The sequence below is a fragment of the Cibotium barometz genome, chromosome 30, assembly GCF_041138505.1.
Source record: "Cibotium barometz isolate CiBa-2024 chromosome 30, ASM4113850v1, whole genome shotgun sequence".
NCBI lineage: Eukaryota > Viridiplantae > Streptophyta > Polypodiopsida > Cyatheales > Cibotiaceae > Cibotium > Cibotium barometz.
Window position 1 is genome coordinate 25,364,493 of NC_141075.1, and position 25,726 is coordinate 25,390,218.

General features: G+C 46.6%; 1 protein-coding gene across 1 annotated transcript in view; it reads left to right on the forward strand.

The window, feature by feature from the left end:
* LOC147621314 (uncharacterized) overlaps positions 1-25,495 on the forward strand; it is a 55,381-nt gene extending 29,886 nt beyond the window's left edge. The window contains exons 6-7 of the mRNA XM_086824536.1: positions 24,890-24,939; positions 25,154-25,495. Of these exons, the coding sequence (XP_086680662.1) occupies positions 24,890-24,939; positions 25,154-25,196 (93 nt within the window). The 3' untranslated portion in view covers positions 25,197-25,495. The remainder of the gene's footprint in view (positions 1-24,889; positions 24,940-25,153) is intronic.
* The last annotated feature ends 231 nt before the right edge of the window (positions 25,496-25,726 follow it).

Consider the following 25,726-nt stretch of genomic DNA (forward strand, 5'->3'; position numbering starts at 1 on the left):
TACAGAAAACCAGTGGCCGAAATCAAAGCACACATTCAACATCCATCACAACATGAGCATGAATCAATACATCTGTCACACAGGCGTCATATACATATATATCTTGAAACCACATAAGATAATCTTGCACATGATACAGTACTACGGGCTGAAGTTGGGCCAGCCCCTCCCTGAGGTATCTTTATTACCAATAGAGTAATCTCTTGTACAAGATGCCTGTGCCCAAGAGTTTCACTCCTTTGCCAGCACCAAATTTATCCAAATCTGTGGAAAACAAAGCAATACAAGCTCGCGGTCACCAACCAGAGCAAAGCAATCACGAACTACTCAATAGAGAAAGCAAACCCTCGGTCAGCAACCAAGGCCAAAGCAGTCACCAACTGCTCTTTTGGAAAAGCCAACCCTCGGTCACCAACCAGGACCAAAGCAGTCACCAACTGCCTTCCCGTGAAACCAAGCCCTTGGTTACCAACCTAGGCCAAACTGTCACCAACAGTTTCCTTGGTTTCACGGCTGTCCACACAATTGTGCAAATCAGCAGCTTCAAACAAGCCCAAAACAGCACTTAGACCAAATCGTTTTGCAACCTGTGATTAGGTTTGAAGCTAAACACAAACTGTATCGGTTCCATCCCAAGAAAACCCTTGGTAGCTTTTGCTGAATTTTGCTGTAAATCAGCACAGCCAGCTTGTAGAGTAGTAGGAGAAACTGTCGATCAGCCCTAGAGAGCCTGTATGCAACACGACTGGCTCTCTATAGCTTGTAAGCAACTCGGCCAACACTAGAGAAGAGAGAAAACACCATCGGCCAGCCCTACAACAAGTGTTTCAGTAGTTGACCAGTCACGCATCCATGTTCTATGAGACGACCAACTATCTGGCATCAACAGAGGCAATCGGCCAGCTTCCAAACTCTCCTCACCATTGTCCAGCAGCCCTATGCTCTCCATAGAAGAAGTCGACCAGCTCCTTTAGGCTGCCCTGACTTGTTCAACATACCAAAATTCCTAGAAAAGCCACTCGTGGGTCATAAAAATAACCCCTCAGCCTCTTTTAGCAATTCGTGGGCTTTTGGTCTAGTGCCCAGGTGCCCAGCCTCATAATTGGTCCCGGTTCATTAATAAAGTCCAGCCCATTGTGAACTCTCTTATAAATTATAAGTTTGTCTGCCCAAACTTTAATGAATATGAACCTACAACCATAGACTTTAGTAGACAAAGAAAATAAGGTTGAGTGTGCACACTTACCACCTACAAAACACATCCAAATTACCGCCTTAGTAGTAGACAAAACAAGTCACACATGCAAGTGCATTTCACAGGCAAATCCTTGTGCATGACGATTTGGATTAAATCTCCCACCTTGCCACATCTTGTACACCAAAACAGTCGTGACCATGGACACCACCCATGCTGGATCCAAATAGTGTACTCACTAGAGCAATTGCCCTTGCATGAGTCCAGTTAACTCACCACGATCATGAGTTTACATACTCACTCAACAGAGTCACCAACTCTTTCATGAGTTTACACACTCACTAGGGTCACCAACCCTTGCATAAATGCATAAATTCAGTAGTCAGAGTCACCAACTCTTCTTACTTAGAGTGACCAACTCTAATCACTCATTAAAGTCACCAACTCTTAAATGAGTGAATCCATCATGCTCCAGGAAATCCTATCTTTGGAGAATTGTGACAACTTCTCCGAAAAGTCCAAACACGTATGGTTCGCATGCATTTGAAGGATGCCGCCTTGAATTGGTGGGTAAAAGTGGTGCAAGAAGGGACCGAGCCCGAGCCAAAGACATGGACCGACTTCAAGGTTATGTTGAAGAAGAAGTTTCTACCCGCAAATTTTGAAGCAGATGTGCAGAAAGAGTGGGATGAGGTAAAGCAGAAAGTTGGTGAGGATGTAGCATGTTACCTTAACAATTTCTCAGCTGTTTTATTAAAGTTTACTTCTTATACTCCTATTCCACTGCTAATGGAAATGCGTAAGTTTGTGAATGGATTACAACCAAAGCTTATGCAAATAGTTGGAGGAAGCCCAAGACAAAGCTTTGCAAGCAGAGGTTTTGCTGCTGCCGCTTGAACCTCATGCAGTCGCTGCTATCTGTACCTTCTGCTGTTCAGTACCACCACCTGAGTTTCTTGGAGTGCCGTCAACAGAGCTGACATCTGTGCCTGCCACCTGGCCGCCTACCACCTCGCCATCGTCACTATTTGAAGTGCTACCTCCATCACCTTCTAGCCAGCACCGTCCATCTGTGTGGCCTTCTTGTGGATTGCCTCTTTCTTTGATTTGGGCAATAAGCTTATAGCTGAATACAATAAGCTTTGTCATCCACACACGTTGCCCGTGTACCTCGTGTACAAACTTGAGGTTCCTTGGATTTGGATTTGGACTTGGGTCTGGATTTGGAACGTGTAACTTGGAAGTTGGATTTGGACTTGAATCTGGACTTGGATTCATTGGATTTGGATTTGGACCTTGTATTAGCCCAGTGAGAGATCATCCTTGTGGTGTGCTTGGCATCAGAGGTCTCGTGCCTCCACATCGACTTCGACTTGGATATTCTACATCGGCATATTTTTTTGCTTTTGTATTCATTGGTTGTATTGATCCTGGATTGTGAGCCCGTGGATTGTTCCTTAGTAAATTCATGAAAAGAGGCGAGGCGTGTTCCCAGCTCAGTGTGTGTGTATTGTGCAAAGTTCCCTAACCCTTCTCTCTCTTCCTCTCTCTATCTTCCCTCTGTATTTCTATCTCTTGATACGTGGTGGAATCTGTCACGGCATGCCCCGTTGGGCTTACAAGTAATCAAAGCTTTAAAACCAGGCCTCACCACTCCGGCCAGCTACGAGTCTTTTTGACCGCCTAGCTAGCTACCCTAGAGGTTCGGCCTCAACCTCTACCTGCTCAAAAGAGCTACGTCGATTTCTTGGTAAGATTCGGTGGTGTGAATCCTGCAACCTATGGACTAGTCCAAGCCCTTTCATGTGTCTGTGGATACCTTGGATGTGGCTATTGTAGATGTATTGATGCAGCATGGTTGGTTCCGACCAATCTATTTTGCAAGCAAGATGCTATCGAGTGGTGAGCAGAACTAGTCCACTATGGAGCATTAGACTAGGGCATAATTTAATTAGTAAATAAATTCCACCATTATCTTTTGGGAAATCAGTTTTGGTTTGAAGTGGATCACCAAGGCTTGTTGTTTTTAGTAAAAACCCAATTTGACGGGCAAGTTAGTCCGATGAATGCTGCTGTTCCAAAAATTTGACTTTCAAATCAAGCATACACTAGGTAATCAACATGCAGTTTTGGATTTTCTTTCCCGGATTGAAACGAGTGCCTTCTCTCGAGCATGTATTGGCTAGGTACAGCAGTTGATCCGGAACTTCTTATGGGCCAGTAGTGATGGGAGGCTTGCCAAGGCCAAGGTGGCATGGATGGTGATTATTCAGCTGCGACGTAGAGGGGGCTTGGCATCATCGATCTTGCTATTCAGAGCCATACCTTGCTGGGCAAGCTGATTGTTAGAGGACTCCTCCCCGGTGGCGAGCCTTGGAAGGACTTTGTGACCGCTCCCTATAGGAGGCCTACAGATCGGAAGACAATATATACATATTTAGAACACTTAATTTAACTGTTATTAAACAATGGAAACAACATTAGCAACAAATATTGAAAATACAAATGACACCAGCACCGGGGCTGGAAAGCACCCCCCCCTCCCCCGCGGGCGCCCCTCAATACTTTTTGTATTTCTTGGAGTATTTATATTTGTACAAGTGTCACAGGCCTAACAAGCCAGATTTCTCCACAAGGGATTGAAAACAACCAAATAAAGCTAGTTCAAGTCGATGAAGAGGTGTTGGTCGGAGTAGCCCCAAATCACAGGCTCATTCCCACCTTCACTGGGTGTACATGTGCCTTTCACTGGTCTTCCGGGACCGTGCATCAACAGGCACGCCCGTACTAACGCAGGCCAAGGAGTACACCGCAGAGGGAACGTGGCCTAGTTCTCCCCAATGATGCTTTGCTCCCAAATTCCTTGGTGAGTCAAACCTTCACGGGCTCTCAGAAGCTCTGAGAGCGCGGTTAACAACACCACACAGGAAAATATACTAGCCACACCAGGAAGAATTTCCTGAACATGGTCAGCATATACATGCCATGCTCCTGCACTACACAACTTAAAGCATTCTCTGAATTTAAATTAACAAATTTCAGATTTACACAAATAAGAAAAATATGAGAGCACTTGGTACGGTGAGTACAATCCAGATACAACCGGTACAATTTGTAGCAGGTACAATCAAGCACGTCAGGAACTTCACATGTGTGCAGGTACAACCAGCCAATTAATATTCGGGTTCTGTACTTTGCAGCAGATACACCAAGTACATTAAATGCTTCACACGTGCAAGTACAACAGGTATTGTTTGTACAGTTGGTACAGTGGGTTCAGTAGGCAGGTACAATCAGGTACAATAGGTACATCAAGTACTACAGGCAGGTACATGCAGGTACAGCTAGGTAGCAGGTACACCAAGTACTACAGGCGGGTACAACCAGGTACAGCTGGGCAGCAGGTACACCAAGTACTACAAGCAGGTACACCAAGTACTACATGCAGGTACAGCCAGGTACACTTGGGCAGCAGGTACACCAAGTACTATAGGTGGATGCAGCCAGGTACATCAGGGGCAGCAGGTACATCAAGTACTACAGGCGGGTACAGCCAGGTACACCAGGGGGCAGTAGGTACATCAAGTACTACAGACGGGTTCAGCCAGGCGTGGAGGAGGCGGGTATAGCTAGGCGTGAAGAAGGCAAGAAGAGCCACCAACCCCATACGTGGGTATTTTCCCAAAAGAGTCCCATGCAAGGCTTTTTTTTAAAGGTTATAAAACCTTTAATCAACTTATTACTTTGCCCCCCCCTCCCCCCCCCTCTCATAAGCAATTGTCCAGCCCCTATTTAAAATGGGTGTGTACACAATACCTTATAAATATTAAGGTTTACTCTAGTTTATGGATTTTACCTTTTAAAAAGGCCAAAATGAAAATACTTACCACCTGTTCACACGCCACACCACCAAGTCAGTAAACAGCACTCTACGGCACACTGGGGGCGTCCCCGTCCAGTGTACTAGCACGGCATAAGAGGCAGACACACACAAATAAGTCATGCAAAAACAAATTTATGCATGCGGGCATAAATGCATGTGCACAAATAATGGACGAAATCTCCCTTTTATGAAACTTGTACAATACATGGCCTTGGATGGAGGGCAACACAAAGAATGTTAGCCAAGATCCACCTCAAAAGAAGAAGTTTAAAGACCGATCCCCATCGAAAAACGAGCCTCAAGAGAAGAAGGATACGAATGAGGACAACCTCCACTCTTTCGAAGAAAATTGTCCCTCAAGCAATGTGAGGAATATGCCAAAGAAGGAAAGTGTTTCCAATGTGGAAAGAAGGGACATATGGCTGCAAATTGTCCCGACAAGCCAGAGCAAGAAGCGAGAGGAACCGGAAGATTATCAGACTGACATCATGCCAAGAAGTTCGTCAAGTGGTTTGCAGTGGTGGCTAACCCATTGCAAGACAGTAGACTTGACAAAGAAAGTCGTGGGATCGTTATGGACCAAAGCTGAAAAAGAATCCTATGAAGTCTTGAGATTTTATGTTACCAAAGGACGCTAGACCTTTTGTGGTTGAACGTGATGAGATTGCTTTGGAGCAGTCTTGAACAAAAGAGGTTCCTGTCGGGCACAAAACTGGCGCAACAAATATAAATAAATATGTCTTGGTCTTCCTATGGAGTGACAATCCCATAGGTAAGACACCAACCTAGCCATACACGGGTGACACCAACAGGCTCCCGTCCATACAGCACGAAGCAAATCACACACGGGTGGCACGAAACTGGTTCCCGTCCATGTGACGCAGCATTGGTCGCACACGGGTGGCACTGATCACCATAAAACTGGCCCTTTCACATGGGACACTGGTCTGGCCCCGTCTGAACATGGCACAAATCTGGCCGCTCTATGGAGTGATAGTCCCATAGAAGTGGCTCCAGAAATGGAGATGGACCAAATGGTGACATCCCCCCGGGCTTCTAAACAGTTGACCTCATCTGAAAAGCCTCAAGATATGCCTGTAGAAGCTGAGGGTAGTTAGCAAAATAATCCTCATCTACCCACTTTGCATCAATTGGTAAATAATTTTTAAATTTCACAAGGTATCTCTTGGAAAGCTTCCCATGTGGTAACTCTCTCTCCTTGCGAAATACAATCTGCTCTGGCTGAAGGATCTCCTCAAGCTCATCAACTTCTAGCGGATCTTCTGGGACAGGCTACTCTGGATCTAGCCCCACATACTTCCGCAAAAGACTCACATGAAAAGCATTGTGAATCTTCCAATGGCTGGGTAAAGCAAGCCTGAAGGACACTTCATTGATCTTGTCAATCACTTGGAAAAGTCCATAATATCGAGTAGAAAGCTTTGGATATGAGCACGTACACCAAGTACTACATGCGGGTACAACCAAGTACAGCTGGGCAGCAGGTGCACCAAGTACTGTAGGCGGGTACAGCCAGGTACATCAGGGGCAGCAGCAGGTACATCAAGTACTACAGGCGGGTACAGCCAGGTACAGTTGGGCAGCAGCTACACCAAGTATGTAGGCAGGTACAGCCAGGTACATCAGGGGCAGCGAGTACATCAAGTACTACAGGTGGGTTCAACCAGGCGTGAAGGAGGCGGGTACAGCTAGGCGTGAAGAAGGCAAGAAGAGCCACCAACCCCACACGTGGGTATTTTCGCAAAAGAGTCCCATCCAAGGCTTTGTTTAAAAGGTTATAAAACCTTTAATCAACTTATTACTTTGCCACCCCCCCCCCCCCCCCCTCATAAGCAAATGTCCAACCCCTATTTAAAATGGGTGTGAACACAATACCTTATAATGTTGGGGGTCCGGCCTCATGTGTCATGGGGAACGTTGAGCACAGGACCTGCGACGTCGCTTGGAGACTAGATCGCACATAGACAGTTTCCCGAGGAGGTGCAGGAGAGAGACCTGACAGGGATCCGGGGTAGAGACAGGCTGAGCATTGACATCAACTCAGCTATTCCGCGGGAGTGGGAGTGGCTGACTCCTATCCCAGACCCGACTCCCCCAGTATGGCTCGGCGTGTTTACCAGACATGATATCCTTGTGGCTGTCCATGGAGCGAATGAGGGCAGTGGTCTGCTTACCTTTTCTATTGGATGACATGGCAGGTTAGCGAGATCCAGCCTCCCGTTAGAGGATTTCAGTGGCTGCACCTTACATAGAGTGAGGGTGATCGGAGTTCAAGCACGAGAGTGGCACATAGACCCACCACCGGTCTAGGTGGCCACGGAGAGATTCTAGCACCTATGGTGCCGACCTCTCACCCGCCTTTAGTGGGATGCAGGGGAGTGGACTTGGCATGACCCCGCTGATCGGGAGGAGACTCTAGATGGCCCTTTCTTTGCATATACAGCGCGTCTAGGTCGCAAGATCCAGATGCCAGAGCTTGATGGCACCCCGGCAGCACAGCTCACTGGCAGGCACAAGGCCTCTCACAGCATTTCCTCTCAGATTTTTCGAAGAGGCTTTGGGACAGTTTTCGGCCTAGAAAGATCACCTTGTTTCTTTGGCTGTTGGCACACAGGAGCATTGCGGTCGGCACTTGGTTGGCAGTTGGAGGTCGGCCATCTGCTTGCCCGACGTGTGGCCACCCCCAGGAGTCTTAGCAACATTGTCTTTGGGATTACCCAAAGGCACAACAGGCTTGGCAGTGGATTCTCCGCATCTTCACTATTGACACGGCCTCGACCCTGATCATCACATGGGGCACCCTTGCTTCAGCCACAGAGGTTGGGGTGGTTAGGGCTTATGAGGAGGATGGTGGAGGGCTAGCTCTTCAGGTCTCTCACCACTGCATTTGGGCAGTACCAGTCAATGCCCCACCTGCAAACCATTGGCGACCAAGTTCATGCCAGAGATGGGAGATTTGTAGCAGTATTGTAGCCTGGCATATGTGATGGGCTCGATGCAGTGAAGCCATTGAGGGCACCCACACTCTACCAGCAGAGTCTATTTGGAGCATTTGGCTCGATATCATACATACCGTCTGCGGCCAGTAGGGTGGATCGGACCGCATACGGAAGCGGCTGAAAGCTTTCCTAAGGCTTTGGCGGCCTGAGTCATTTCTCACCGATAGAGGTGGTGACCCTACTTGGCATTACAGACCACCGGTGTGTTCCCCCCCTCCCCCCTCCCTTTCCCCTTGTATTAGATAGCTTTCTCCTCATAGAGCGGCCAGCTGGAGGAGAAGCGTCTCTTTCCCTTCCTTTGATTACTTGATCCTTGCCTTGTACATGAGGCGAGTTTGTATATAGCCCTTCGTGGTTGTCTTTTCATTTTTGCCCATATCTTATTGGTGGATTTTGTAAGATCGAGGTGATGTATCAAATTGTCAACAAGACTGAGGCCAATAAGAGAAGTCGGCGATCTTCCCTGAGACAAACTTTTCTAGACCCTCCTCAGCTTCAGGCTTCTTTCAACTCCTTTGACAATGTTCCAGAGCCCATCCTCCATAAGCATGAGCTCCATCTTTGTCTGCCATGTCGGAAAGCCTGTGCTATTGAACTTGACCATGAAGTAGGTGTTGGATGAGGTGGCCCGATCCATGTTAAAAAACTTTGGAGTAGAGATTTTGTAGATTATTTGGGCAGCCCGTAGGTGGTGGCGTGCTGGTGTGACCAAAGAAGAGAGAAGAGAATCCTGGCTTCAAACTGAGAGCAGAGCATCGGAGTTGGCCCTTAAAAAAAGCAAAGTTAGGAGGTGTAGCTGAGGCCAAATGATGAAGGCTACTCGATGGACTTTAGATGCAGGTCATCATCATTGGTGAGTTGTGACAACATCAGAAGATGCGAAAAAATTGTAATGTAGGGGCCATGGGCCATGTCAATAATGCCTAAATAATTGGGACTATGGGCTAAAGCCTTGGGACCATAGGCATAGACAATATGTAATGTGAAAAGGGGCCATGGTATATAAGTGAATATGGTTTCCCTAATCACAATTAACAAGAAATATTCATATGGCTTGCCTAATCTTCGTTGCTGTGTCGCCACCGTCCTCCCCCCCTCCTCTACTGCGCCCTCGACCCTCCTTCCCTAGCCCTGTTGCTGCCCACTGCCCCCTCTTTTCGTTGCCCCCCCCCCTTTTTTTTCCTTCGCGGTTCCTTGTCTCCCTCCTCCGTGCATGCTTTCCCTTTCCCTCCTCTCCGTCTTTCCGCAAGAGTTTATTCAAGATTCAGGGCGTTTTCATTCGGCAAGTTTCGGCATTTTCTACTCTTTTCCCGCTTTGTCAACCCCGATTGAGGCCGTTGTTGCTTGCTTATCTTTTTCCGTAGCCGACTTTCAGATCCTCGCCACGACTCTTGCAGTATTCGAGGCCTCCGCCCTGGTTTGCGAAATTGTTCGTAGCCGCCCTATGCGCGGACAACTTAGAGATCTCTTAGAGGCGACCTCATTGGTGAGCTTGCAAGGATCACAGACATTCACCCTCTGGGGTGTGGCTACTACCAGGTGGAGTTTGACTCGCCAGCGGGCGTCAGACCGAGTCATACAGCTGAGCCCCCTTGCATTCCGTACGGCGCAGGTCTTCTTTGCACTGTGGCATCACAATTTCGACCGTGTGTCTGATCCACTTGCTGGCCTGTCGGGCTTCCCAATGATAGTTTGCTTCCCAGGCGTCCTTCCTCTTCTCCTGGTGATTGGCGGTGCCATCGAGAGGGCGAGGCAACATAGATGTGGAGGGATGGAATCCCTGCTGCTTGTGCGACAACCAAGGCAGTAGTGGAGGACATGTTATATCTATCCCATGCCTCCCGGGAGAACCCATCCTTCAGCGAGTGGAGTATTCAGGCCTTCTAGGCCAATGTTTTATTTGCAGGCAGATGGGCCATTTAACCAAAGAGAGAGAGAGGCAGGTTCTCAAGTAGCAGAGCACCAGGTCCCAATTACGGATGACACAGCTGCGAGAGAGTGGTGGATAGTTGGCGTGTGCCAGGGTCATCAGTCGACAACTTGGGCAGAGCACCGTCATCATGCACGCCAGGCTGGCGGAGCTGAGGAGGATTTGGTTCTGTCAGAGAACCATTATGAGCATTTATCGCAGCACCCACCCGTTGGCGATGGGCCCCACCAGGGTGAGCTGCCCCCTTTGGCCCCTTTGTTTTGGCGGCCGATTTCCCGTCGAGATCCCTCCTGAGATTCTCAGTGCCCAGTGAGGCTGGTAGACCCTGCTGTGTCCCCGGTGAGCCTCTCCTAGCAGCCCTCCTCCCGGATGGATCTCTCCCAGCAACACCTCTCTCCGCCCCCACGCCCCTCCCCTACCCCCTCCCCCTTCTCCTCCATCCCTCCCCTGTCTTTACCGGCCTCTGCGGTGAGGGCTCTCCCGCCGGAGTCCCCAGGATCTTGGTGCAGCTTGTGGATTATAGTTTCTTTCGATGTCTCCTGACGGAAGAGACATATATGTTTGAGGAGACACTAGCACCTATTCAGGTATGTGTGGTTCTTCACCACTATAGAACCTCTACACCAGAGAATGGCGCAATGATCATCTCTTTCCCTTTGAGTGAAGCCCCAGGGAGAGAGTGGGATTCAGAGTCTGTTTGACTGCCGCCATACAGGGTCAGGCGGTTGAGCTCTCCCATCATCTTCATGACCTTCACATCTGAAACCGATCCCGTCAAGTGGGAAAGACTCCGTTGGACACCCACACGCTTAATAGCACAACTTTAAAACCACAAATTTGAAATGGACAACTTAAAACAACTTGAAAATTTAAATGAACAGAAATGGAAAGATGGACACCAGCACTGGGGCCGGAACGGGCCGACCCCCCCCTCAATATATAATATATTTATTGGGAGTATTTAATGAATACAATGCTCCATGGGTTCTGAGAACCAGATAATGTCCATGTACATATGAAAACAGTACCAAACAAATAGGCTCGGATTTCGATGAAGAAACTCGAAGCAGAACGACCACTAGTGTGGCCCAATCGCTACGGTCCTGTGCTTTCACTGGACTCCGCGGAGAGCACCTCACTGGTGTTCCGAGACCACGCACAAACAGGCGCTCTCGTACTAACGCCTGGCTCTCCCGATCTCAGCACCTTTGGACCGAGGTTCGCCAACACAGCTTGGACAACCCGGCACCGAACGGGTGTTGGCCGAGCGAATCCTTTATCAGATTTAAACATATAATACCTTTCTCAAATCTGTAAATCACTTACTTGTAGATGGTTGATAGGAAACCAATACCCATGTGTGCCGTTCCTAGTGACGAACACCAAGAAGCAACATCACGTCGAGGGGAGTAGTGGCCTGTAGAAAGATACAGCCTCCTGAAGAAGAGAGAGCAACCGCCTATGAAAGAAGACCCAACCTCTTGCCCAAAAGAAGTTGGAGTAGCCGCCTTAGGAGAGAAATGCCTTGCTGACTGCAGTGGATGAAAGGCAGCCTGATGGAGGAGATGGAGGTGCACAGTCTCCTGCAGGAGAGAAGGTGGTGTAGATGCAAGAGTTGGTTGCCTGGTTGTACAGAAACGCAGCCAGCATCCAGAGGTTCAGTCGCCAGCAATAGAGGTAAAGAGAAGGCAGCCGCCTGCAGGAGTGGTTGCAGCCAGCCTGTGGGAGGAAAGGCACCTGGCTGCTGTATACAGGCTCCTGGCTGCTGTACACAGGCGCCTGGCTGCAGCCGTACAGTAGAAAATATGGCAGCCGCCTGTAGTTGCAGCCAGCCGTCTGAGGAGAAAAGCCGCAGCAGTGCTTGTGGAGATGATAACCGCCTGCAGGAGAGTAGGCGCAGCCAGTAGTATGAGCAGTCCCCTTTGCGTAGGAGGAGCAGCCGGTTGATGGATCCAACGCTAGAAGGAAGCGATGGGTGATGGATCAACGCCAGGTAGATGCGATGCCTTCAACGCTTGAAGGGGGGCCCTTTTTTTAATAAAGTTGAAAGTGGAGTTAACCTTGGTCATACCCACGTTTGCATGTGGGGGATTAGTGGGGGTGGGTGACCATGCCCACCCCCACACTCACTTAAAAGTGAGGCTCCCCACCTTGGCCCCTAAGTGGGTGCCCAAAGGGGTTGCCCACTTTTAAATGAGTGTGAACCCCTAACCTTATAAAACAAAGGGGTTAGAATTAAATAACATTTAACAACATGTACCATATACTTACCACCTGTTCACATGCACTGAAACTCGTCAGAATACAGAGCAGACTTCACGACTCACTGGCAGGCGTCCCCGCTCAGTAAGTAACACGTCAAGCAGGCAAACACATGAATACATGTCATGCGAAAACAGTTTCAAACATGCAAAATATGTGTGCATGTGCAAATAGTAACATGGACATATCTCCCGTTCATGGAACATGTACAAAATATCTGTCGGCACAAAACTGGCACGACATAAAACATAAAAACCTGGTCTTCCTATGGAGTGACAGTCCCATAGGTAAGACACAGTTTCAGGCACGAGTTTCCCTATGGTGTGACAGTCCCATAGGCAAAACACGGCACGAATACTGGTTCTTCCATGGCGTGACAGTCCCATGGATCGAACACAGTCCAGGTCATACACGGGTGGCACTGGTCTGGCTCCCGTCCATACGACACCATCCTGCTAACACACGGGTGGCACCAATCTGGCTCCCGTCCATGTCAGCAAAATACTGGCCTCTTCACATGAGACACCGGCCTGGCCTCAAGTGAACGAGACGCAAAAACTAGGAATGGACCAAATGGTCGGCCAATTGGTGACATCCCCCCGGGCTTCTAAAGAGTTGACCTCAACTTAAAAGCCTCAAGATATGCCTGCAAATAACTGCGGATAATCTGCAAAATAATCCTCATTTACCCATTTGGCATCAATAGGCAAATAATTCTTAAACTTCACAAGGTATCTCCTGGAAAGCTTTCCTGCAGGTAGCTTTCTCTCCTTGTGAAAAACAATCTGTTCTGGCTGGAGGATCTCCTCAAGCTCTTCAATTTCTGGCGGATCTTCTGTGACAGGCTCATCAGGATCTGGCCCCACATATTTCCGAAATAGACTCACATGAAAAGCATTGTGAATCTTCCAATGACTAGGTAAAGCAAGCCTGTAGGACACTTCATTGATTTTGTGAATCACCTTGAAGGGTCCATAATAGCGAGGAGAAAGCTTAGGATATGATCCTTCTCGTCCTGGCCTCTTCCGAAGCCTAGCCTTCTCAAATTTCAGCAATACCCAATCACCTTCTTTGACTTTCATGTCCCTTCTATGCTTGTCAGCAGCCATTTTATGCTTATCCTGAGATCTTGCAATGGCTGTCCGCACCTGACCAAAGGCAACATCCAAGTCACGAACATATTCATCAGCTGCAAAAATCTCATCCTTGGTACGAAGGATGGGTGGCAAGACCACTCTGCCATAAATAATCTCAAACGGAGCCTTTCCTGTGGAAGCATGGATCGTATTGTTGTAGGCAAACTCAACAAGTGGAAGATACTTCTCCCATGCACTCTTTTGATCTGCTACATAACATTTCAACAAATCCAACACTGCTGAATTTGCAGCTTCACTTTGGCCATCCGTTTGGGGATGATAAGCTGATGAAAACTCAAGCTTAGTACCCATATTATCAAATAAAGCCCTCCAAAATAGGCTTGTAGTCCTGGGATCTCTATCCCCAACAATGGATTTAGGCATACCATGATGCTTGAAAATATTAGCAAGAAAAAGCTTTACCATATGATCAGCTTTAATGGTTTTCTTGACGGGCAAGAAGTGAGCTTGCTTGCTAAACCTGTCCACAATAGTCCAAATAGCATCATTCCCATGCTGGGATCTAGGCAAATCCATAATAAAATCCATCGTGATACTTTCCCAAGGTTGCGAGGGAATAGGCAATGGCTGAAGCAAACCTGGAGGCTTTTGCCTATCAAATTTCACCTTTTGGCAAGTAATACATGCACGCACATAAGCCTCAATGTCTTTACGCATGCTTGGCCAAAAGAAGTACCTCTGAATCATGCGAGTAGTAGGCATAATACCTCTATGACCAGCATATGGTGGAGCGTGACATTCGTCCATAACCTTTGAACGCAAATCCTTCACCACACATAGGCAATTATCCTTCATGAGATAACCCTCGTTGATAACATAAGAGGCATGTGAATGACCAGCCATCAAATCAGTCCAAATATGGCAAAAATCAGCATCCAAATGATACAAATCTCTCATAGCAGATAGATCTCCATGAGAGGCCACTGAGACTGCAGCAACATAAGGCCTCCTAGATAGTGCATCGGCCACGACATTTTTCTTTCCTGGAGTATGCATAATCTGAAAATGAAACATGGAAAGAAAATTTGCCATTCTCATCTGCTTCTCTGAAAGCTTGGTTTGAGATAGAAAGTATCTCAAGCTTTGATGATCTGTCTTGACTACAAATTCAGCCCCAAGAAGGTAATGTTTCCAAATCTTTAAGGCGTGAATTACAGCCAAGAGCTCTTTCTCATAGATATCCATATGAAGCTCAGCATCATGCAAACGACGGCTCTCGTATGCAACTGCATGCCCTTCTTGATTTAGGACAGCTCCTATGCAATCACCGCAAGCATCACATTCAACCACGAATGACTTGTGCAAGTCAGGAACAATCAATACTGGACCACATATGATGGCATGCTTGAGCTGCAAGAAAGCATCCTGTTCCTTTGAAGTCCATTTGAAAACAGTTTTCTTTTTCGTGAGATCATGTAGAGGAGTGGCAATCATAGCAAAATGCCTTATGAAACGCCTGTAATACGAACATAATCCCAGAAAACTACGTACTTGATGTACGTTTTGCAATTCGGGCCAATTCCGAATAGTCTCTATCTTTGCAGGATCCATTGTAACTCCATCCTTGGATACAATATGTCCTAGATAATGAATCTCTGAAAGGAAAACCTCACTTTTCTTGACATTGACGAAAAGTTTATGCTTCCGTAACTCTTCGAACACTGTGACCAAATGAGTTCTGTGTTCCTGCTCATTCTTGGAGAAAACCAAGATATCATCAAAGAAGACTCCTGTAAACTTGCGATGGGGTCGGAATATCCTATCCATCATACGATTAAAAGTAGCAGGAGCATTGGTGAGACCAAAAGGCATTACCAAGAATTCATATAATCCGAAGGCTGTCCTGAATGCAGTCTTATGGACATCTTGTGGTACCACGCGTATCTGGTGATAACCACTCTTCAAATCAAGTCTGCTAAAGCAGGCTGAGCCATCAAGCTTATCCAAGATATCATCAATACGTGGAATTGGGAATCTGTTCTTGATGGTAAGCTTGTTCAAAGCTCTATAGTCTACACACATACGGAATGATCCGTCCTTCTTTTGAACAAGAAGCACAGGAGAGCAGTAAGGTGAGCAACTGGGCTGAACCAAACCTTTCTCTAAAAGCTCGTTTACCTGCTTCATAATTTCTTCTTGTTGTGCGGCACTCACTCGGTATGCGGGTTTGTTAGGTGGAGAATTACCTGGCACAAGATCTATGCGGTGATCTTCGGGCCTTTGAGGAGGTAATTCACCTGGCAACGAGTCAGCAAAACAGTCGTTGAATGCATTAAGAAAATTCAGCCTATCATTAGACATAGCATCCACATTTTGATGATTTGGCACAAGACTATCACGCACAAAAACCAAGTACGCTGAAAGACTCTTTTTCATTGCTTTATTAATTTGGATGTGTGATACAACTGGGATGGAATCCCCTTCTTTGCCAGCATCAATAAAATGCATGCGGCCTTTATGCATAAAAGAAATCATATTAGACTTATAGTCTTTGCGGGGCTCAAGCCTATGGTGCCACGGCTTGCCCAACAATACATCACATCCATTCAGTGGAGCAACTAGGAAATGCTCATTATCAAGATAGCCCTGTATATGGATACGCAACTTCCCAATCAAAGGGGTAACCTGCACCTCTTTGCCAATAAATGCAGCTTCAGCTTCAATCTGAGGTCCCATATTTTCAACCTCAATTCCCAATGCAGCTGCCATTTGCATAGAGATGAAATTGTCAGTTGCACAGTCATCAAACATGAAGAGTGCGGGCTGATCCTTGATTTGCCCCCAAGCCTTGCAAACCATACGCTCTTTTGCATCATGACCTGAATTACCTTGCACATCAGGAACTGCATGAACATTTGCTTTGGTGTGCTTGTCCTCGTGCTTTGGTTTACGATCTGGGCATTGTCGGAACATGTGGTCTTTGCTACCACAAGAAAAGCATTTTCCATCCTTAGCATATTGCTCTCTTTGCTCCGGGGTTAAGCCGAATTTGTTCTTTCTTGGGCCCTGATCTTTAGATGTGTAATTTTCAGCTTTACCACGCTTGTAAGGCTCCCGGAAGTTCTTTTTAGATGGCTGTCCGCCCTTTTGCTGATTTGGGGCAGCCTTGTCCTTCGCCTTGGAACCTCCTTGATCCTGTTTGATCTTGAGCACCAATTGCTCTGTAGCAAGGGCAGAAGCTGTGAGTTGTTGCAACGTATGTTTTGGGTGCAATTCAATACCCGATCTATATGCTGGTTGCAATCCAGAACGAAACTTCCTCTTTCTTTCATCTTCTGTGATTAGCATGAAGGGAGTCACTTCCAGCAACACTTTCCAAAATTTGTTAACATACTGTTGCACACTCTCATTATCTTTTTGTTCCAGCCTGTCCCACTTTTGAGTGAGAGTTTGCTCTGCATTGGGTGGCAGGAACTGAGCATAAAATCTATCTTTGAATTCCTTCCAAGTAGAGATGGGATCCTTGGTGATCTTTTCGGTGATCCACCAATGGGCAGCAGTCCCTTTCAGAAACATGCTAGCATGGCGCACCTTCGACTTTTCTGTAAAGTCCTCATCGCTAAAAGCAATGTCGAACTGTGCCACAAACGCTAACACCTTAGAAGCATCATGTTCACCATGAAAGACATCAAATTTGACAGATTTATCACCTGCTTTGAACTCCTTGAGCTTCCTGGCATGAGGCTCATGGTCCTCTCTTTTTCTTTTCCCCTTATCCAACGGGGTAGCCCTGTCTGCATGGGCTCCATGGGCCGTCATAGAAGCTTCATGGGGCACGGTGGCATGTGCTCCACGAACTCGAAGCTCAGATGCATGTGACTTACTTGCATATAGCATAGTCTCTCCATGAGACAACTCAGAAGGCAAAATTTTTCTGGAAGCAGACCTGTCACCATGAGATACATATCTTGCATGCATGTGACTTTCGTGCCCTCCATGAGCACTGGCATACATAAATCTGTCAGGCTTAGTGCCTTGGGGAGAGGATGCATGACGAGAGGTGACAGTCACCTCTTCCTTTTGCATAAAAGATTTCAGCCTCTGGGATGCGGGATCTCCAAGCTTCAAACGAGGTGGATTTCTGAATTTTAGCTCTCCGTCATCCCCCTCTTTGATTTCACCTTTGCGAAGGAGATAGGCAAGTGCCAACTCCCTTGGTTTCTTGCCCACTTCACGAGCCATTGATTCAAAGGTTACATCAACCATAGCATCAGCCTTCCTGGCTTCAATAGCACTTTGCAGATGTGGATCTTCATGCAAAAACTTTAATTCTTGCTCTTGAGCGTGCAAAAGTTTTCTCATATGTTCCATTTCAGCCCTCATAGCATCAGGGTCTTGTTCAAGCATAACTGTCTTCCCTGGAGACAGTTGACCCTTGGATTCACTATCCATAACCCTTTCAAGGGGCTTGTGCCTACCACGCAGGGCATCAGACCCACGAGAAGCACTAGAGGGACCCCTCGAATTTGGTACTTCCAAAGGGTTGCCTTGGCTGTCCATTGTGTTCAAAGTTTGCTAAAAGCGGGATGTCCAGTACACAGGTTCGTTTCCCCACTAGGAAGAGGGAAACAACCGTGCTCTGATACCAATGAAACCGATCCCGTCAAGTGGGAAAGACTCCGTTGGACACCCACACGCTTAATAGCACAACTTTAAAACCACAAATTTGAAATGGACAACTTAAAACAACTTGAAAATTTAAATGAACAGAAATGAAAAGATGGACACCAGCACTGGGGCCGGAACGGGCCGACCCCCCCCTCAATATATAATATATTTATTGGGAGTATTTAATGAATACAATGCTCCATGGGTTCTGAGAACCAGATAATGTCCATGTACATATGAAAACAGTACCAAACAAATAGGCTCGGATTTCGATGAAGAAACTCGAAGCAGAACGACCACTAGTGTGGCCCAATCGCTACGGTCCTGTGCTTTCACTGGACTCCGCGGAGAGCACCTCACTGGTGTTCCGAGACCACGCACAAACAGGCGCTCTCGTACTAACGCCTGGCTCTCCCGATCTCAGCACCTTTGGACCGAGGTTCGCCAACACAGCTTGGACAACCCGGCACCGAACGGGTGTTGGCCGAGCGAATCCTTTATCAGATTTAAACATATAATACCTTTCTCAAATCTGTAAATCACTTACTTGTAGATGGTTGATAGGAAACCAATACCCATGTGTGCCGTTCCTAGTGACGAACACCAAGAAGCAACAGCACGTCGAGGGGAGTAGTGGCCTGTAGAAAGATACAGTCTCCTGAAGAAGAGAGAGCAACCGCCTATGAAAGAAGACCCAACCTCTTGCCCAAAAGAAGTTGGAGTAGCCGCCTTAGGAGAGAAATGCCTTGCTGACTGCAGTGGATGAAAGGTAGCCTGATGGAGGAGATGGAGGCGCACAGTCACCTGCAGGAGAGAAGGTGGTGTAGATGCAAGAGTTGGTTGCCTGGTTGTACAGAAACGCAGCCAGCATCCAGAGGTTCAGTCGCCAGCAATAGAGGTAAAGAGAAGGCAGCCGCCTGCAGGAGTGGTTGCAGCCAGCCTGTGGGAGGAAAGGCACCTGGCTGCTGTATACAGGCTCCTGGCTGCTGTACACAGGCGCCTGGCTCTAGCCGTACAGTAGAAAATATGGCAGCCGCCTGTAGTTGCAGCCAGCCGTCTGAGGAGAAAAGCCGCAGCAGTGCTTGTGGAGATGAAAACCGCCTGCAGGAGAGTAGGCGCAGCCAGTAGTATGAGCAGTCCCCTTTGCGTAGGAGGAGCAGCCGGTTGATGGATCCAACGCTAGAAGGAAGCGATGGGTGATGGATCAACGCCAGGTAGATGCGATGCCTTCAACGCTTGAAGGGGGGCCCTTTTTTTTAATAAAGTTGAAAGTGGAGTTAACCTTGGTCATACCCACGTTTGCATGTGGGGGATTAGTGGGGGTGGGTGACCTTGCCCACCCCCACACTCACTTAAAAGTGAGGCTCCCCACCTTGGCCCCTAAGTGGGTGCCCAAAGGGGGTGCCCACTTTTAAATGAGTGTGAACCCCTAACCTTATAAAACAAAGGGGTTAGAATTAAATAACATTTAACAACATGTACCATATACTTACCACCTGTTCACATGCACTGAAACTCGTCAGAATACAGAGCAGACTTCACGACTCACTGGCAGGCGTCCCCGCTCAGTAAGTAACACGTCAAGCAGGCAAACACACGAATACATGTCATGCGAAAACAGTTTCAAACATGCAAAATATGTGTGCATGTGCAAATAGTAACATGGACATATCTCCCGTTCATGGAACATGTACAAAATATCTGTCGGCACAAAACTGGCACGACATAAAACATAAAAACCTGGTCTTCCTATGGAGTGACAGTCCCATAGGTAAGACACAGTTCCAGGCACGAGTTTCCCTATGGTGTGACAGTCCCATAGGCAAAACACGGCACGAATACTGGTTCTTCCATGGCGTGACAGTCCCATGGATCGAACACAGTCCAGGTCATACACGGGTGGCACTGGTCTGGCTCCCGTCCATACGACACCATCCTGCTAACACACGGGTGGCACCAATCTGGCTCCCGTCCATGTCAGCAAAATACTGGCCTCTTCACATGAGACACCGGCCTGGCCTCAAGTGAACGAGACGCAAAAACTAGGAATGGACCAAATGGTCGGCCAATTGGTGACAACATCACCGACATACTCACCTATCTTTGGCCATTGGCTAGGATGGAGCTTGGAGGCTCAGGCCACAGAAACGAGGACGGGGAGATGGTGGCCTCCAACCTGGAGGTGCTGTTTTTTGTGTTCATGCATACTTCTGTCATAGTACCTCTTCCCGCTTCTTACAGGTACCTCCATTGTGATCGATGGTGTCCAGAGTACGCATACTCTCACGCTCGGACAGGATCTGCGCCCACTTGGTGCACCTTCGCCCCAGGATGGATTGTGATTATTCCCCGTCTGAACCCTCGCGCTCAAGAGTCTTCGAGTGGAGGGTAGTTACGCGAGTTCCGCCTCACACAGAGATAGATATGCGGATAGTCTCGTGGAACATAAAGGGTTTAGGGGGGCCTCAATGCTTTCTTTTCCTCCAGGAGCATCACCTCTCTAAGGGGCACACCTGTTGATGCGGGATGATTTTATCAGGTAGGAGCCATACTTTCTAGTCTTCATCCTTCTGCCCCTCAGGAACACAAGGAGGAGTTTGTATTTCTATCAGTGAGCAGCTTTTGCTGACAGTGATAGGCTCAGGAGTTATAGACTAGGGGCGAGCACAGTGGGTTACCATTTTGATTGGAGAGGATAGCATTGGCTTCCTCAATGTTTATGCCCCGAATGCCGCTCTAGGTAGGGCTCTCTTTTGGAGCACAGTCCGGCAAGCCCTTCCCGACGCTAACTTCTGGTGCATGGGTGGTGACTTTAACATGATAGAGGTAGCAGAGGACAGACTGGAGGAGGCATGGCCAGAGTCTCGGGAGCAGAGTACTCTGCCTGGAAAAAGATGATACTGGTACTTAGGGGACAGGACCCTTGGCATCCTGTAGAATTTGGGTGCAGCCCCGAGAGCCTTAGTTTCTCGAGATTAGATAGGAGGAGCACCTTCCCCAACCTCTCTAGACTTGACAGGTTTTACATTGATGAGCGGGCTTGCAGAGCCGTGGGGGCATGATTGGTATCTTGGCAGGCACTACTTTTTTAGATCACACCCCAGTTATTATGTCCCTAGAGGACCCATGGAGGCATGATAGGCATGCGAGCTCTAGGATTCCGCACAGCCTCATTGAGGACCCAGATCCAATATCTAGATCCAAGTCCAAGTCCAAGTCCAAGTCCAAGTCCAAGAACAAGCCCAAGTCCAGATCCAAGTCCAAATCCAAGTCTAGATCCAAATCCAAATCCAAGTCCAGATTCAAGTTCAAGTTCGAGGTCCAAATCCAAATCCAAGTCTAGATTCTAGTCCAAGTTTAAGTTCAAGAATCACTCGCTCATCCCATGAGTAATCTCCACAACTCTTATAGTCTTGTCGATGAAGAAAACCATTGAAAAGCTCTTTCTGGCAAGAAAACTGATATAAAACTTGTTTTAATGGTTTTCGGGTGATAAAAACCTGCAAAAAGAAGTTTTTAGGGTTTTTGGAGCAGTTTTAGGGTTTCTGAAATTTTCAGTCTGTACGGCTCTAGACAGGTCCGTACAGCTCCATTCACTTGTCCGTATCGCCCATGCGTATGCCTATACAAGTCTAGGGCTGACCGTACATCTGAAAAGCAAGTTGCAGAAGGTGTTGATGGCAAAGACGAAGCTCTCCATGATCATAATGGTGCCCACACACATACTCCGCAATCTCCTTCATGATGCTACAAGAGAGGTTCAAGCCTTTTTATACTTGAAGAGGGCTCTGCTTTTTGCCAAAAGCTTAACCAAGCTTTTACTTTTGCCTTTTTCCCTTTGCTTTTCACTTTATAATAAAATATTACTCACTATTGTCAAAGTTCTTTAACTTTGCTTTTCTAACTTCAGGGCCTTGCTTTTTGGCCTTGGAGTTGCTTTTTAAAAAACCGTTTTTAGCTTTTTGGTCCGGCTTAGTCTCCTCTTCCTAGTGGTGCCTCCGGCTTGTGGTCAACTTAGTTTGACTTTTTGCTTTTTCTTGCTTTTTGACCAAGATTGGTGCTTTTTCTTAAGCAAACCTTACGGTCCCTGTCCCCATGCCTTCTTCCACCTGTGTGGTGTCTGGGCAAGGGTTCTATCATGTGAAATAGAGCAAGGAGCGCCAAATAGTTACATTCCCTCCCTCTTACATCACAGTTGTCCTCAACTACGGACTGAAAGTGTTCCAAGGATATCCATATTTTTCCAAGTACATCCATATGTTCTAAGTATATCCATATGTTCTTGGTACTAGCCCCATCTGGTGATCTTGTGCATTTGGTCTTTCCTCATATATGCCATGCCTTCCGCTCATCTAGCAACATCTCTGTGCCTTTTCTTTGACCAATGTCCTTGTTCTTGATGGTACATCTTTGTAGCCTGTCACATGTGTTAGATATAATAAATGCATACTTGCCTTCTGCAAAAACAAGACACAAGCTAGTCAACAAACAAGTATGTATCATTCGGGTCTACTGGGTATTCTAGGTACTGGCCAGGTAGTCTGGAGCCCAGTGGACAATCACATGCCATAAATCCAAGCATTGTCCACACATCAAAAACAGCACACAAAGTCAAAGAAATTCAAACATACATCAATATGCAGTGCACAAGTAATGATCCTCTTGTTCATGGATTGTCCTATCTGGTTTCATCGGAAACCATGCTGAGCTATTTGGCTCTCGAGGAAAACGGCTCAAACTATCGCTCTAGGCCATCTGGTGAGTAGGACCGCCCGAGAGTTCGCTCAAGGCCATCTGGTCATTGGGACTGCCCGAGAATTCATCAATAGTCATCTGGGCCTTCTGGAAACCATGCTGAGCTACTTGGCTCCCAAGGAAAACGGCTCAAACTATCACTCTAGGCCATTTGGTTAGTAGGACCGCCCGAGAGTTCGCTCAAGGCCATCTGGTCACTGGGACTGCCCGAGAATTCATCAATAGTCATCTGGGCCATCTGGACCGCCCGAGTGCGAAGTCCAAGATATTTGGGATCATTGTCATCAATGGATCATTTGGCATCGTTGCCTCCCATATACAAATCTCATTTTGGCATCGTTGCCATCAATGGGTCATCTGGCATCGTTGCCTCCAATATACAAATCTTGCTCTTTGGGCTATCGGGCATCGTTGCCACCCAACTAGAGCATGTCCAAGTAACCATCATAAGCAAAATAATGATCAATTCCAGTCCAATATATATATACAATGAAGAGGGCTAGAGGTACAATTCCTCCCTCTTGAATCTATCTTGATCGCAAGACATTGATATACCTGTACTTCAAATATATTTGAACCAACCGCTTCCTCATAAGCTTGAAGTATATTTGGATAGTCCTTGAAGTACCTCTCTGGCATCCATTTCGCATGTAATTCTCAAATTCCAAGAGAAACTTTTTGACCACATCTCTCCTCTTTTTCTCATAGAATGAAACACAATCTATTCTAGCTCGCAAAGGCCCCCCACCACCACCAGTCCACCGAGTTGGTGGAGCAGCTTGCCAGCCCAGCCCAGCCCAGCCCAACCGGTGGCCCTATCACAAGCTCCACCACCTTGGCAGTGGAATGGTAGCCCTAAAGGCGGCGCCAGTAAAAAGCAGAGATGGCAGTGGCAATGTCGCATAAACAGGCAGGAAGGCACTGGTGGCAATGGCTCTGATACCAAATGTTGCGCAGGCTAGGTGGATGAAAGACACTCATGGTGGGAGACAATGAGATGAGAGAGAGAGATGACAAAGCTCAAAGTTTTGCACGACTCAATGATGATTAGATTAATGATGTTGTAAATCTTTAACCAAGTACAATGCTTTTATAGGCTTAGAGCCTTATCTTTCGACTCAATCACACACACACTAGCAATGACAAATGGCACATCTGCTGACATCACTGCTTACTACACACGCACATACATAATATCTAGCCTTTAGAGGCTGTTCACACACATAGGCACACTTACACATACGGTTTGGTTTCCCATCACATACACCTTGTAAACTAGCACTGATCTAGATTGTTGGAATTGATCATGATTAGGAAACTAGAGAAAATGTAATTCCAAGTTGGTGAGAAGGGGTACGTAGAAGATAAGAGAGGAGGGATTGCTAAGCCTTAACACAGTTTCAGCTCAAAACTCTGCAGCTTTGGGTAAACAAAAACAGCGTGCTGGAGAGGTGCTTGTTGCAGCCAAATGGTGAAGAATGTGGCTACACTTTATTCTGCAATGTTGTAGATCACATTGTGTTCGAAATGGACAAATTTTGAGTTCAAACAAAGCTCATATGGAGGAGTTATTAGCTTCTCACTGAATATATCAGTTCTGCTAGAAGTTTTAGGTTTCACGCTTCAAGAAATGATCAAGAAGACCATTGTTGATATTAGTAACCTGGGTGACTATATAGTTTAATCATGATCATTGGCACATACACATAGTGTGTTATTTCTATTTATGGATTGATTGCTAGAAAGTTGTGTCATTTTATGTCTCGAGTGTATGCTTCTTGATAAGATTACACTGGTTACACACAGGATGGTGACCATTCCCACCCCCCTTTGAAACAGCTAACTAGGATTTTTGACCCCTTAACTACCTCAATTCTTTTTAATTATTTTTTTGCTTGCGCATGCTTTAAAGAGTCATGCACAGCTAACTATTGATATAGAGTTATGCAAATGGGCATATTTTAGGGTAAGTAATGGAGAGGAATTTGCTTTATAGTTTGTCAATGCCTGTATGTCTGCGATCTTGTATCAAAATGTCTGTTAATGTTCTCATTGATGTTTGTTGGCTTTTGATGATAGCTCGAAAAAGCAAACCTTCCAAGGAAAAGGCCTCATAAACTGCATTGGGGGTATGTCCTTATGTCCTTGCCTCAATTGCTCAAATTTTGATTCTTTTAGGCAGAAACATGTATCTGGGGTGGTCTAGTTAAGGTTCAGTTTAGTAGTTTTCCCTTTGATGCTTGGACGTATACGAGTACGATAGGCGATTTTGGGACTTTAAAGCAACAATATTTTTTGTTACTGGGTAATTTTTACAAGGCTCATTATGTTTCCACTTTGTAGCCTTGATACAAAGGAGAGATGGGAGCGCAAGGGAAACATGTAGCATGAACATGGACATCTTTTGGGAAAAATTTCAGCCCGTTAGTTCAGTATAACATGCTTCTGTGGTGGTGGCCTGGGAATCAGGCAAGTTTTCTTCATACAGCACACATGAAAGGGCACACTTCTATGAACTTATACACGAGGAAGAGGGCATACTAGCATCAAGTAGGTGCACGAGAAACATAAGGGAAGGAAAAACAAGTGATTATGCATGACTATCATTTGTTACTACCAAGAATGTATTATGTAGGATAATACTACAATTACGAGGTCTCAGAGTAAAGATGGCAATTTGGGTGTGAGGTAATATTCATGTACTAGAGCATGATGTATGATTTGTGTATGAGGTATGTGTTCTAGCATGTGGATTTAGCATGATGTATGATTTGTGTGTATGAGGTATGTGTTCTAGCATGTGGATTTTACATTCAGCAAAACAAAATAAAAAATGATCAGTATCTGTCGTGCAAACATCGGGCGATGTTTCATCCTATATTTCTGTGTATTTGACATGGTTATGATTCTCGCATG